General features: G+C 42.4%; 1 protein-coding gene across 1 annotated transcript in view; it reads right to left on the minus strand.

Moving 5' to 3' along the window:
- The window catches only part of SNTG2 (syntrophin gamma 2), a 335,642-nt gene that overhangs the window by 308,232 nt on the left and 13,061 nt on the right, over positions 1 to 14,349 (minus strand). The window contains exons 3-4 of the mRNA XM_030195159.1: positions 5,393 to 5,449; positions 5,223 to 5,280 (exon numbers count right to left, since the gene is read on the minus strand). Coding sequence (XP_030051019.1) covers positions 5,223 to 5,280; positions 5,393 to 5,449 — 115 coding nt within the window. The remainder of the gene's footprint in view (positions 1 to 5,222; positions 5,281 to 5,392; positions 5,450 to 14,349) is intronic.

The raw sequence follows: 14,349 nt of genomic DNA on the forward strand, positions 1-14,349 counted from the left end.
GATCCTGATTGGCAGTCTCATCTATCAGCTGTTCTATAAATTAATACACAAAACACTCCGCCACAATTTTGACCACTAAAAGCGAAGACAGTCAGTTTGGATGACATATGAAGATTATAGGTAGATAAGCTATATTTTATGAAGTCTTGAAGAAGCATGAGTATTTTGGATGTATAAGAGCATCAGCTCATAAATTATTTTTATAGTAGGGGGTGGATCCTTGAAATAGCAATTTAGGCGAATCATGATTCATGTTGGACCAGAAGAACCCTCGGGAACCGACATTGGTAAAATAATTTTCAAACTTTAGTTAAATGCCAAAGTGCTAGAGCTGTTGTACAAGCAGAAATGTTTGAAAACTGAGTGAAAGTATTTATATAAAATAAAGGAAGAACCAGTGATTTGGGAATATTATTTCAATGGACTAAAAATATATTGTTCCATGAAACAACCCTGCTGAGTTCTTAAAAAAACATTTTGTTTTTTGAATGGTGAATACATAGACTAGTCATATTAGTAGTCATTATTAAAACAGCTGTAGCCCAAAACTTCTAAGTTTTAACCTTGAACGTTTTTCCTTTATTCCATTATGCCAGAAATGTCCAAAGCCCACCTCCAACATGCCCCTGAAATACCCCTTTGTGATTTGGATGCACTGCAGTTGAACTACATAGAAAAATGTCTTAAAAAAGTGTTTCAAAAATAGCAATTTGAAAGTTTCTGCAGAAAAAGCATCCATCTGTCACTTTGTGCCATGTTTTGGATGTTTTTCTGTTTCAAAAATGGTCCCCATAAACTGTTTAAGATAAGTCCCATTTTATGCAATAAATTCAAATTGTATGCTAGAGAAAGCAATTTTAATGCAGGGGCAATCATCCATTGAACAAAGGAATCCCAACACTTGTCATCCTTCTTCAATCTTTATTAAACATTAACAGAAAGACCGACATGGGCCATGTTTCTGAACTGCAGCAGGGACGGTCCTATAAAGAACACAATCACAATTCTTCAATGTTATTTACTAAAACATTATCCTTATAATACATACAAAGGGGTTCTTTTACTAAGGTGCGCTGAAAAATAGGCTGCACTAGTGTAGGCGTGTGTTTTGGGCACGTATTTTTCAGCGCACCTGTAAAAAAGGCCTTTTTAAAATTTTTTGCTGAAAATGGACGTGCGGCAAAATAAAAACTGGCGCACGTCCATTTTGGGTCTGAGACCTTACCGCCACCCATTGACTTAGCAGTAAGGTCTCATGCGGTAACCGTACGGTTATCATCTACACACGTAGAATGACGGTTACTGCCCGGTTTCCATCATGCGCTGGAAAATATAAATTATTTTTCGGTGCGCATAGTGGATATGCATAAAAAATGAAATTACTGTCAGACTCACATGGTAGCTGGGCAGTAACTCCAAATTGCCACACATAGGACACACGTACATGCCTATCCACCTTATAATCGAAAGAGAAAAACGCCTAGATTTCGACCCAAATCGGGAGATAGACGTTTATCTCACAAAAACGAATAAATCGGTATAATCGAAAGCCGATTTTGGAAGTTTTCAACTGCACTCCGTCGCGGATGCGGACAAAGTTGATGGGGGCATGTCAGAGGTGTGGCGAAGGTGGAACTGGGGCGTGGTTATCGACCGAGGAGAGATGTACGTGTTAGGGCGATAATCGAAAAAAATAAAGGCGTTTTTAGCAAACATTTAGGACACTTTTGTTGGACCCTTTTTTCACACGAACAGGTCCCAAAAAAGTGCTCTAAATGACCAGATGACCATCGGAGGGAATCGGGGATGACCTCCCCTGACTCCCCCAGTGGTCACTAACCCCCTCCCACCACAAAAAAATGATCTTTCACAACTTTTTATTTTCACCATCAAATGTCATACCCACCTCCCTGGCAGCAGTATGCAGGTCCCTGGAGCAGTTGTTAGGGGGTGCAGTGGACTTCAGGCAGGTGGACCCAGGCCCATCCCCCCTACCTGTTACAATTGTGCTGCTTAATGCTTATTAGTCGTCCAACCTCCCCCCCCCCCCAAACCCACTGTACCCACATGTAGGTGCCCCCCTTCACCCCTTAGGGCTATAATAATGGTGTAGACTTGTGGGCAGTGGGTTTTGAGGGGGATTTTGGGGGGCTCAACACACAAGGGAAGGGTGCTATGCACCTGGGAGCTCTTTTACCTTTTTTTTTGTTTTTGTAAAAGTGCCCCCTAGGGTGCCCGGTTGGTGTCCTGGCATGTGAGGGGGACCAGTGCACTACGAATCCTGGCCCCTCCCATGAACAAATGCCTTGGATTTATTCGTTTTTGAGCTGGGCGCTTTCATTTTCCATTATCGCTGAAAAACAAAAACGCCCAGCTCACAAATTGTCGAATAAAACATGGACGTCTATTTTTGCGAAAATACGGTTCAGTCCGCCCCTTCACGGACCCGTTCTTGGAGATAAACGCCCATGGAGATAGACGTTTTCGTTCGATTATGCCCCTCCACGTGGCTTAGTAAAAGGGCCCCAAAATGTGAAATCCTTTGTAAATACTTACATCATGTAATGCCTCGCTCACGTTTGTCTTCATAATGGTCTTACAATATAGCACTGCATAACAATGCCAACATTTAAATGGATCAGCTGATATTATGGACCAATCACAGTAGAGAACCTCAATCTAATATTTAAATTCAAGCTCATTGTTCCTTATAATTCAGCAAACTGTTTTTGTTTCCACCCTCGAACTCTACTGAGATTTTATCAGGAACCCACCATTTGAAGTCCACCGTTTCATGTCTCTTGTCCAGCCAATGAGCAACTAAAGGGACTGCCAAAACATTGTTAATTTGTGACTTATGCTCATTCAATTGGCGTTTTACAGAGCAAATTGAATGACCAACATATAACAAACCACAAGTGTGTTGTACGACATAAACTATAAAATCAGAGTCACAAATAGTGTTACACTGTGTCACCAACCTTAGACCGTTGGCTAGTCCTGTCAAACCTTTTATAAGTGAGTATTCAAATGTGGGCTTCAAATGATAGGTTCATGATAAAATATCAGGCTAGGCAATGGTGGATTTCCAAACTGAATACTATATTTCCAAAGGGCTTCAATTTAGAATTAGATTGGGTCTCTCTACTGTGATTGGTCCATTTTATGCAATGGCACTAAAGCTTGTTATAATAGCATTCACATGTGCTAATGTGGTAATGCACTTTAGGAAATCTAGTTGTACTTTGCTAGGACAAGGAAGAAACAAAATTAGAGCACCCCCATATCAACTATACAATAATATGATTCCTGTAGCAAAAGTGAAGATTATTACGGAAATCTATTCTTTTGATGCCCTGTTAGAGTTAAAAAACAAACAAACAAACAAAAAAAAATCATGAGATTGCCATGATTGAGAAATTAGCTATTACAAAAGTACTAATACAAATGGAAAGATTGGGAGAAAATTCTAAACAGTGTACAGTGATTTAAAGAGAGTAAACATAATTGCTTTAAACATATCAATAAAAATGACTGGAAATTTTTTTTTTTAATTTTTGTTACATTTGTATCCCATGCTTTCCCACTCATGGCAGGCTTAATGCAGCAGGCAATGGAGGGTTAAGTGACTTGCCCAGAGTCACAAGGAGCTGCCTGTGCTAGGGATCGAACTCAGTTCCTCTGGACCAATGTCCACCACCCTAACCACTAGGCCACTCCTCCAATGAGTACCCATTGAGTTATATATTACAGTAAATTTTATGAAATGCTCTAAACAACACCTATGTAAAGGTGACCAAGTAATTCTTCTCCAACTCGATATATCAGCAGCATTCAATGCAGTTGACCACACATTTTGCTACTTGAATGCCTAGATCAGATAGGAATAACAGGGACTGTGTTCAAATCTTTCAGTGAATTCCTTTCAAATGAAAGCTATTCTGTCAAGCAAAACAACCAACTTTCCAACTTCTGGTCTCCTAACTGTGGGGTCCCGCAGGGATCTCCCTCTCACCTATCCTATTCAATCTCTTTACGCCATCCCTTGCCTCAATACACCTGGGACTTAATGAACTACTATTATCCTATGAGGATTACATCCTGCTTCTCTTTCCAGTGACAGCATCAAATATAGATCCAATTCAGTCTGTAGCAAATGATATGACTGCTGTTAGCATCTGGGCCCTGACCGATAAACTGAAATTGAATGTACAAAAAAACAAGGTACTGTGGTTCCGAAATCAGGGAGTTGAGGTTTCATCATCAATATCTTTGACCAATGGTCAAACCTTTACATTCAAATCTGAAACCAGAGTATTAGTGGTCTTGCTTGATTCTTCACTCACCTTCTCTTCCCATATTAACAAGCTATGGAAGAAAACACTATTCAAAATGAGACAGCTACGTCTAGTCAGATCATTCTTCGACCAAAATGTCTTCACACTTCTAGTCCAAATGTTAGTTCTACTTCACTTGGATTACTGCAATGTTCTAATTCTTGGTATTAAGTGTCAATATCAGAAAACAAAAATTGCAAATCATACAGAACACAGCTGCTAGGCCACATTGAGCCTGCAAAGAGGTGGGATAATGTGGGATACGAATGCAACAAATAAATAAAATATACAGATTGAATAGATACACTAGTGTTTCAACTCATCTAAACAAACTGCATTGGCTTCCCATAACAGAAAGACTCAAGTTCAAAGTTGCTTGTTTAGTTTTTCAAATCCTACAGGGCTAGACCTCTGAAGTGCTGACTAAGACCACTTCCCTATGTCTGTTACAGTCTAACGGACAGAAACAACAACTGATGCTAGCATAACAGTTCCAAAAGACAATTCGAAATCAGAAGATTTCCAGCTATCTATTCTCTGTACTTGGAGTTAAAATATGGATTTTAGTCTCATGCATTAATCCAATGGTCTCTAATGTTTCACATACCTCACACTAACACTATTTGTTTGTGTCTCACCTAGAATGTAAACCACACTGAACCCTGGAAAGGGGGATATTAGCGGTATATGAGAATTGATTTGAATTTGAATGGAATAAAAAGTATTAAAAAAACATTTTCATGTCACTTTAAGACACAAATGCAAATGCTAGACCCTGAAATCAGTTGCCTTTTATTCAAATTCCCTTAAGATAGTAACAAAACTTAAAGCATTTTGAATGAATATTAACTATTGTAGATATAAAATATTTGAATTCTGTTTTACCTGCTTGATCCTTGAATATTTTTGATATGACAACAGGCACTTTATGTTCTGCCCCACCCTGTAAAACATTTAAATCAGAATGAAAATTCAGTTGAAGCTACTACAATATACAAAAATATGGCATGTTTTAATGGCTGGTAAAAATAAATGTAACAATCCAATATCAATACCTTAATACTTAGGCCCAAACCACCAACTGGTTGTCTGCGAAGTGTAACAGTTCTGTGCTTTAAAAAATTGGAGAAAAAAATGAAATTTAGGTGAAAAAAGAGCTCTGAAGAGGCATATGCAACATATTTCAAACTGATGATTTTTTGACCAATTTATAATACGGAATATACCATCTATAACTGGTTAGATCAGAGGCTTTCAACCCAGTCCTCAGGGCATACCCAGCCAGTTGGGGTTTTCAGCATGGGGATATCCTGAAAACCCCGACTGGCTGGGTGTGCCCTGAGGACTGGGTTAAAAACCTCTGGATTAGATTATAGGGTCCCAAGATGAGCATCTATCTATTATGTGTATCTGTACTGCAGTATGTAGATCTTGGTCTAGTGCTATAGAAATAAACAACAGCACTTTTACTAGTAACTCTGGAACTCTTTACTAAGGTGTTGGAAAAAGTGGCCTTAGTGTGCCCTTGCCTGGGTGTTTCCCACGCGCTAAGGTCATTTTTGCTGCTGCTGCATTTAAATGGCTGGTTTTCCAATTTTTTTGTATTAACAGCCATGTGCTAATGTTGTAATTAATAAAAATTACCGTGTCAGCACTTTCCGCTACCCATTTTGTAAGTAGTAAGGGCTCACATGATAATCCTGCACTATTAGCATGAGGTAATGTAGCTGCACTAATTGATTGGTGCAGGAACACCGCCTGACATGCCCCTTCCCCCAAAATTAAACAAAATTTTAAGCACGTGGATTAGTGCACATTATAATAGTACTTAAAGCAGGCTGCCTGAGTGCGTCCCACAGTATGCCATTTTTAAGCTGTGTTAGATGTGCATTAGTGCCTAATGCATCTTAGTAAAAGGTCCCTTAAGTGATGCCATTTTTGTATCAGTGCACAAATTCTTCTTTACACAAATAGTCTTGGAGTAAAAATGCCAAACCACATTATCTAATTGAATAGGGATGATCAATATTTAATTGACCTGGAGGGGCGTTTTCAATATGACATCCAAATAGTGAAACAAATGTTTATTGGAAAACGTTTAAAAACTAAACTCAATAATGGAAGAAAAAAACTATGTTTTCTGATATTTGAAAATATATACAAACAAAAAAAAATTTGAAAGAGGACATACTGAGAATGTCCTAGACATTCGGAGATAAACGTTTCTGCCAATCGAAAATATAGCACCCAAAACGTGCAACAGCGGTACTGGTCTCCATGCTGAGAAAACATCTGTGGCAACTGCAGGATATTCCTTTTATGTGTAAGACATGCATATATACCTCTGCACATGGAAAATTGTTCCTCAGACTGCCCAGCTATGTCACTGAGCAGGGAGACCAATTTCTCTGCAAGAGAGACAGAGCTCCTGGTTCTCCTGTGCCTCAGTTTTTCTTTACTCAGCGTGTAGTTGGACTCTGGAACTCGTTGCCGGAGAATGTGGTGGCAGCGGCTGGCCTTACGGAGTTTAAGGGGGTTTGGACAGATTCCTGAAGGAAAAATCCATTGAACATCATTTTTTTTTTTTGGGGGGGGGGGGGGGGGGTTGCCAGGTTTTTGAAGCCTGGATTGGCTACTGTCAGAGACAGGATGCTGGGCTTGATGGACCCTTGGTCTTTTCCCAGTATGGCGGTGCTTATGTGCTTATGAAACAAATTATAAGAACATAAAATAGCCATTCTGGGTCAGACCAATGGTCCATCTAGCCCGGTATCCTAAACTATCATGGGCTATGGGATATCTTATAGCCCCAGCTATTTCAGATCCAAGCTCCTTTTCAATCCATCAATCATGTGCCTCCAAGTAAACGGTGCTTGGTTAAATTTTTATGCATTTTTACTTTATTCATTACTTTGTTCAATACTGTATTCAAAATACCAAAACTGCTGAACCATAATAAAGAAATATAATAAAAAGAGTGTGTCTACTTATCTTAAAACCACAAACAGTGGTAACAGCACTATAAAAATATTCAGAAGCTCCTGATGCCCCATACATTGAAAAAAGACATTTCGGTCTAAACAGACCTGCTTCAAGGAATCAAAAAGGAGCCATAAAACATCATTTTTAAAGCTCATTAACAAGCAACATCATGGCAAACCATATGTCTTATTATGGTTCCAGCACTTTTGATATTTTGATTAAGTCTCGAACAAAGTAATGGATAAAGTTAAAATGAATAAAAATTGAATCGAACACCGTTTACTTGAAGGCACATGATTGATGGATTGAAAAGAAGCTTGGATCTCAAATAGTTGGGGCTGTAAGAAATGCCATAGCCCGTCATAATTTTATCTGATGCTTCCTCGAAGTTTTTGTGCTTTTTGGAAATTTATATTAGTTGTTAAATTAGTGCGTGTACTGCCACTTGCTATTCCTTCCCCTTTTTTCTATTTAGAAACCCAAGTAGTAGCAACATTCCATGCTATTAATCCCAGGGCAAACAGTGACTTCCTCATGTCTTACTCAATAACAGACTAGGAACATTTCCTCCAGAAACTTGTCGAAACCTGTTTATAATCCAGATACTCTAACTGATGTTACTACATTCCCCGGCAAAGAGTTCACCAGTACCTGCCCCCATACTATGTCTTCAAGAGGGCATGGAGATGAATAAGAAGTAACCTAAAAACGTGAGTGTGAAGCATTGTCCCCAGGATCACAGCACCACTCATGTGAAAGCACCATACATAGGCAGGGTCACATGCACTGAGGTCCCTTTGTTGTTGCAATACGTGTTTTTGCTTTTTCATAAGAAATAATTAAAAAATATCTGAAATCAGAATGTACAGAATATCCAATGACAACTAATTATGGGATCCATCTCCACTAACCATGCAATGCTAAAATGATGGGCTGACATATCTAGACTCCTTACCCCCCTCCCCTCTTTGCAGGAGAAACAAAAAGGGTAACCCCAAACACCCACAGTTGGGATAAACACAAATCCCCTGCATCCAGGGCACAAAGTCCTAACCCCTATGCCCAGGGCTTTTTTTGAGGGGGTACTGAGTACCAGAACCTTTTCCATTGTCTGCTAAAATTGACCCATGGAACCCAAGTTTTAATGATAGACCTCAGGGTCTACACACCAATTCTGTCTCGTCATAGATTCTGTGACTGGTTGCAGGGGGCCTGGCTATTATGGGGTGGGTTCCTCAGTAATCACTCCACTCTTGAAGGGTGGAGTACCGGCACCTTTTTTGCTAGAAAAAACACACTGCCCACGCCAAACACACATCTGACAAAAGAGTGTTCAAGGAGGACAGTGCAGTGATTACAAAGGGCCATCACAACATCAGTTGCCCCTCAAATGGATGGTCTCTCATGCCCTTAACAGTACTCATTAGATATACTATTTTCTGCTCCATAAATCAGTATGCTGCCCTGTGGGACATTCCTCAAGGCAAGCTGGGGGCCCCTGAAATCTCCACATTATAGAGAGGCCCTAACCCCAATCTATGTGTACACTTCACTTCACCCTATGTACCCTCAAAGTATGGGTATGAGTCATGGGGTAATGTGCAGCCACCGCCATCAGTGAGTTAGTATCAGTACCACACAGATAGATGCCTCCAAACCTAGGTTTCTCATCTTCATGTCTGGAAGCTGATTTTCTCCTGAGGGTCCCTACAGAGGTGGCCAGAAGGATGGCGGCCATGACAAGGTCCCCTGCCATCTCCTACCCAGCTGTTGACACATAGGCATGGGGACGCACACACACACACACACATCACTGGGAGCTTCAGCAGGCCCAGAAGGCATTCTGTGTTCCCAATGCCTTTCAGGGAACAAATGCCTCTGATATCATTGCCTCTGGGGTTTCCTGCTATGTCATCATTTTGGTGTCATACCTCAGACATGTCCCTCAGGTAACAACCACTTCACCCAGTTGTCCTTGTTCCTCCCTTCCGATAGCCAACTGCACCACTATGCAAGCCATGTAGGTGGGCCCACCACCCAGACACCCAACTCTAGCTCCAGCTCCATAGCAAGTCTCAGCCATGCATAAAGACTTGTTGCAGAAGCTTGCGACCAAACAAGAAATACTGGGCCAGATTGTGGCAGAGATCAGAATGCTCCATCAGGAGCAGCACCAACCTCAATAAGGGCAAAGAACAATAACCAGTGTGTATATAGTTTTTAGTGCTTGGTTGTTACAAATACAATGTTGACATTTTTTGGCATACAAAGTTCTGTGTCTCCATTCAGTAAAAAAATGTGTTGATTTCCTGATATGCAAGGCTGACAGGTGCTGTGGTGCCAACACTACTAGGTAAGCCAGGGCAGCTCCCCCTGAATGTCAAGTGCTCGACCAGAGTGTTGTGCTAATGGAGAAATATCTAATATGCACTGCAGCAGAAGACCCTATGGGACTTAAATCTGCTCCCACCCCAGGATCCCAGGCCACACCCAAACCATCATGGTGTGCATCCAGTAGGTGAAAATTAGTTAATGGCAAGTATTTTAGGGCCTGCTACAGCCACAGCACCTGACACAGTTCTATGCAAGCTGCTACCTAGTTCCCCAAGGAGGGGGGGCGGGAACATGCAGGACTACAGTCCTCTTTCCCCTCCCTTCTCCCAGATCATGGCTATAGGGCATCTGGGATAAGGGCCATTCCCCAGCTGAGTCTTGAGGTCAGATACTGCCCTGCCAGATCCCGCAGCCAGGCCAGTCCCTTAGTTCGCAAGGAGATGACCAAGACAAATATCCGAGAGACATATACAGGGAATGTGGCCAGTGCATGCACATGTCTCTCTGACAAATTCCTGGGCCATCTCCTCACCAACTGAAGGGTCGGCCTGCCCCCAGGACCTGGAAAGGCAATATCTAGCTTCTAGACTCATCTCGGGAAGGGCCTGACTTCCAGATGCCCTACAGCCATGAGTTCAGCCAACCTCCCTCCCGGGATTAGGGAATGTTCTGAAGGTGAAATGAACACAGGAGATTATACCCTAACTAGCCGTTAAGCCCGTTAAAATGGGCGAGATTTCCAGCTATCCTCCTCCCTGCCGCTCCCTCCCCCCTCTGTGCCAGGCCCCCTGCACTGACCTGACAGTATCTCTCACCTCCGTGTGAAAGCGCTGCAGGCAGCAGCAGATCGCTCTGCTGCCTGCAGCGCTTCTACACGGAGGTGAGAGGCGCTATCAGGTCAGTGCAGGGGGCCCGATACGGAGGGGGGATGGGGGGGTGGAGGTTGGTGCACGCGATGTTCGTTTTCAGGCGGCAGCGGCCAACTCCGTTTCCCTCTCTGTTCCGCCCTCTGACGTCATCACGTCTTGAGAAGTCTCTACTGCGCATTTGCAGGTGAGTCGGTCACTTGCCATTTTTATGTTTGATGTAGCTACAGTTACTACATATTAAAATACAAAGCAGAACGTGGGAAAGTGGGGCAGAGTGAACACCTACATCACCACTGCACTCTGTAGCCATCTGTTCCCTGTTGGTTCACAATCTGTCCATTATTCTAAACCAATGCTGCCAACAGATATCTGGTCTGAGGGAAAGCTGGGGTTGATGGGACTGCATGGTCCATGACATTAACATTGGTGCAAACTTAGTGTAACCCTGATCTCACCACTCACACAGTTCCAGGCACCAGCTAGCTCATTGGGGGTCTGGGGCACTCAGAAACCAGGGTCACAAAGATAAATTAACAACACTTCTCCTTCACACTATCAAGTTCTTAATCATTCTGATTTACTAATCTGGGCGCAGGCCATGTCCGGATAAAAATCCAGAAGGCTGTAGGGTTATGAGTTTGGGCTTTATTTCTCTTTTACTCTTTGATCTTTCTTTCTTTTCCAGTCTGGGAGTAAATAAATTCCATTCTCACTCAAAGAAAAGACTCCAGTCCAGAGAATTATGCAAAAATATCCAAACTTTACTGAACTTCTGCAACAGGCAGTTCAATTCTTCCTTGAAGCAAACAGTTAATTTATAATCCATGTAATGTTAGATGTAAATTATAATCCAAAGCAATTTAAGGATATGGGAGCTCATTTTCAAAAGAGAAAAACATCCAAAAAGTGGCATAAATCTGCAATTGGGTATTTTTCTCACAAAAACGTACAAATTGGTATTTTTGAAATCAATTTTTAGACATGTCTATGAAGTCCATCAGAAGTGCATTCAAATCACAAGGGGGCGTGTCAGGGTATGTTAAGGGTGGGATTTGGGCATTCCTAACACTTGGACATTTTTCTGTCATAATGGAACAAAACAAAAACATCCAGGGTTATAAGTTGGACGTTTCGATCTAGACCTGTTTTAAGTGCCTTAAATGACCAGATGACCACTGGAGGGAACCAGGGATGACTTCCCCTTACTTTCCCAGTGGTCACTAACCCCCTCCCACCCCCCAAAAGTGATTAAAAACATTACTTACCATCCTCTATACCAGCCTCAGATGTTATACTCAGGTCCATTAGAGCAGCATGCAGGTCCCTGGAGTAGTCTAGTGGTGGGTGTAGTGCACTGCAGACAGATAGACCCTGGCCATACCTCCCTCTACCTGTTACACTTGTGATGGAGACTGTGAGCCCTCCAAAACTCACCAGAAACCCACTGAACCCACATATAGGTACTCCCTTCACCCACAAGGGCTACTGGTGTGCAGTTAGGGGTAGTGGGTTCTGGGTGGACTTTTGGGGGGCTCAGCAGACAAGATAAGGGAGCAACAGTGAGACATGTACCTGGGAGCATTTATTTGAAGTCCACTTCAGTGCCCCCTGGGATATCTGAGTGGCCAGTCTATAAAGAACGCTGGCTTCTCCTACATCCCAATGGCTCGATTTTGTACGTTTTTCTCTTAGATGTGTTTTTTTATTTTTCAAAATGGACAAAAAAGATAAACGCACAGAGCACAAATATCTAGCAAATAGCCAATTTCAAAAACAAAATATAAATGTTTTTCTGTTTTGAAAATGGCTATATTCTCGACTTGAATTTTGGACTTGACAGTTGGACTTAGACGTCATATCGAAAATGCCCCTCATGGTGTATCTTCTCAAAGGCAATTTATAATACTACAATATATACATATTTACAGCTCCTTCTGTCCGTACCCATCCCTTCTGGGTGAAACAATTTAAGACTGTGCCTGCAGCACTTGTGCAGCAAGCAGATCTTCCATTTGGAGCAGACCCCCCCTGTCTATCCACCTCCTCTCCTTCAAAGGAGTACCTCTCAAGGCTACCACCTTTGTTTCTGAACAGGCTTCCAGGCTAGGATCCCCTATTTCCCACCTAGAGCACTCCTCCTTCTCATGGTAATGCTGGAATTAGCAGAAACTAACCTTTGGTCAGCCTTAGTTTCTTGAATGCAACCAGGACTCCCCTTCTCCTCCAAGGGTCCCAGCGGGGTACAGGCAATCAAAGATCTCATACACTCCCCATCACTAACATTTATTAATGTTAACACCTCCCACACTGTCACTCAACAACCAGGGACCTCTGTAACGTACCCAGGAACCCACCCCCTTTGGGCTGAATCCTTTACCACCCACAACTCAGAACCTCCCCTCAGAAACTCTGGCGAGTTATCTCATGATGGCACTAAGTAATCCACATTATATTGGGGGGTTACACTAGCATGCTAATCTCCAAGTCCAGCTCCATACTGGACCCAAGTTATTATCACAGGGGCTCCTTGACAAAGATCCTAGGTAGACATTTACACTGCTGACCCAAGGTAGGGGGCCACATGTACTTATATTAGCCACAATTCCCCTACTGTAAGCATTTTCATGCCTGTTTCTGACTACTTGCAGCAGGAACCAGCCCCACAACCCCCCCTAAACTCTGCAGCCCCCACACCCTTTTGGCAGACTATATAGAGCTCCTCAAAGTAAAGGTGTGTTGACTCACACTAGCCACCTGGCTGGTAACAACCAGCAGGTATTCATAGACAGTGGCTAGACTATACATTACTTGTTGTTCTGCATGCTATCTTGCCCACAACCAACAAGGCCGAAGGCTTTGGAAGATGCACAACAGCTGCTTCATATTTACATATTGACATATTTACAGCAAAAGTAGATATTGGAAGGGAGTGAAGGGAAACAAACTAGATACAACTATGGGACAATACATAAATAAAATGGTCCCCCTCAACCCTGGGAATGGGTGGGGAAATGGGCCAAGTTGAATGGGGTCTACCACACAAACATAGATATGGAAAACTGGTAGTAAACAACAGCAGTCAGTTAAATAGAGACATGAAGCATGAGGCTGGAGAGAAGCTACCAGATGTGGACCTCATGAACCTCAGGCCTGTGTATAATATGTTACACACACCCATTCCCAGGGCATCACCCCCCCCCCCCCCCCCCCACTCCACTGGTCAGGCAGGCAGCCATAAATGGGTGTCTCCATGACATTCACATCTACACATATCCCCACAGTCCACCTGCATCAGTTTTTCAACAATAAATAGGCAAATAGTATTAAAGCAGTGTGTATCACAGTCCACTGCTGTCCCTTGTGTTCGTGCAGACCAGTGCCTGTGCTGTATCTTGTCCAGCAACCAGGTCCTGCAAAAAGCAAGGAGTCCTTTGTTAGCAGAGACATAAGGCAGACCAGGTCTCAGGTCATCTGTCTAGCAGAATGAGAAGGGTAGGATCAGAGATCTATGCTTACCTGGGAAAAAATGGCAAAAAGGGACTCCAGCTGGCTCATGGTTTCCAGGGTTCAACTGCCTGATGCTGTAGAGACAGAATGGAGAACAAATGAGTTAGTTTCCCAGGTGTGGAAGATTCCAAGCAGATGAGAAGCTACCTCTCCCTTAAGAATGTTCAGGCAATAATGAGGTTTGAAAATGGCATCTGAATCACAGGATTTAGATGTCATTCTTCCCAAAACATTTCCATGTGTAGGTCATTAAAAAAAAAGTCCATCTCCCAAACGTCTAAGTGGTCACAGCTAAAATGTCTCCAGTGCCCCATAAAAAC

The sequence above is a fragment of the Microcaecilia unicolor genome, chromosome 3, assembly GCF_901765095.1.
Source record: "Microcaecilia unicolor chromosome 3, aMicUni1.1, whole genome shotgun sequence".
In the NCBI taxonomy this organism is placed as follows: domain Eukaryota; kingdom Metazoa; phylum Chordata; class Amphibia; order Gymnophiona; family Siphonopidae; genus Microcaecilia; species Microcaecilia unicolor.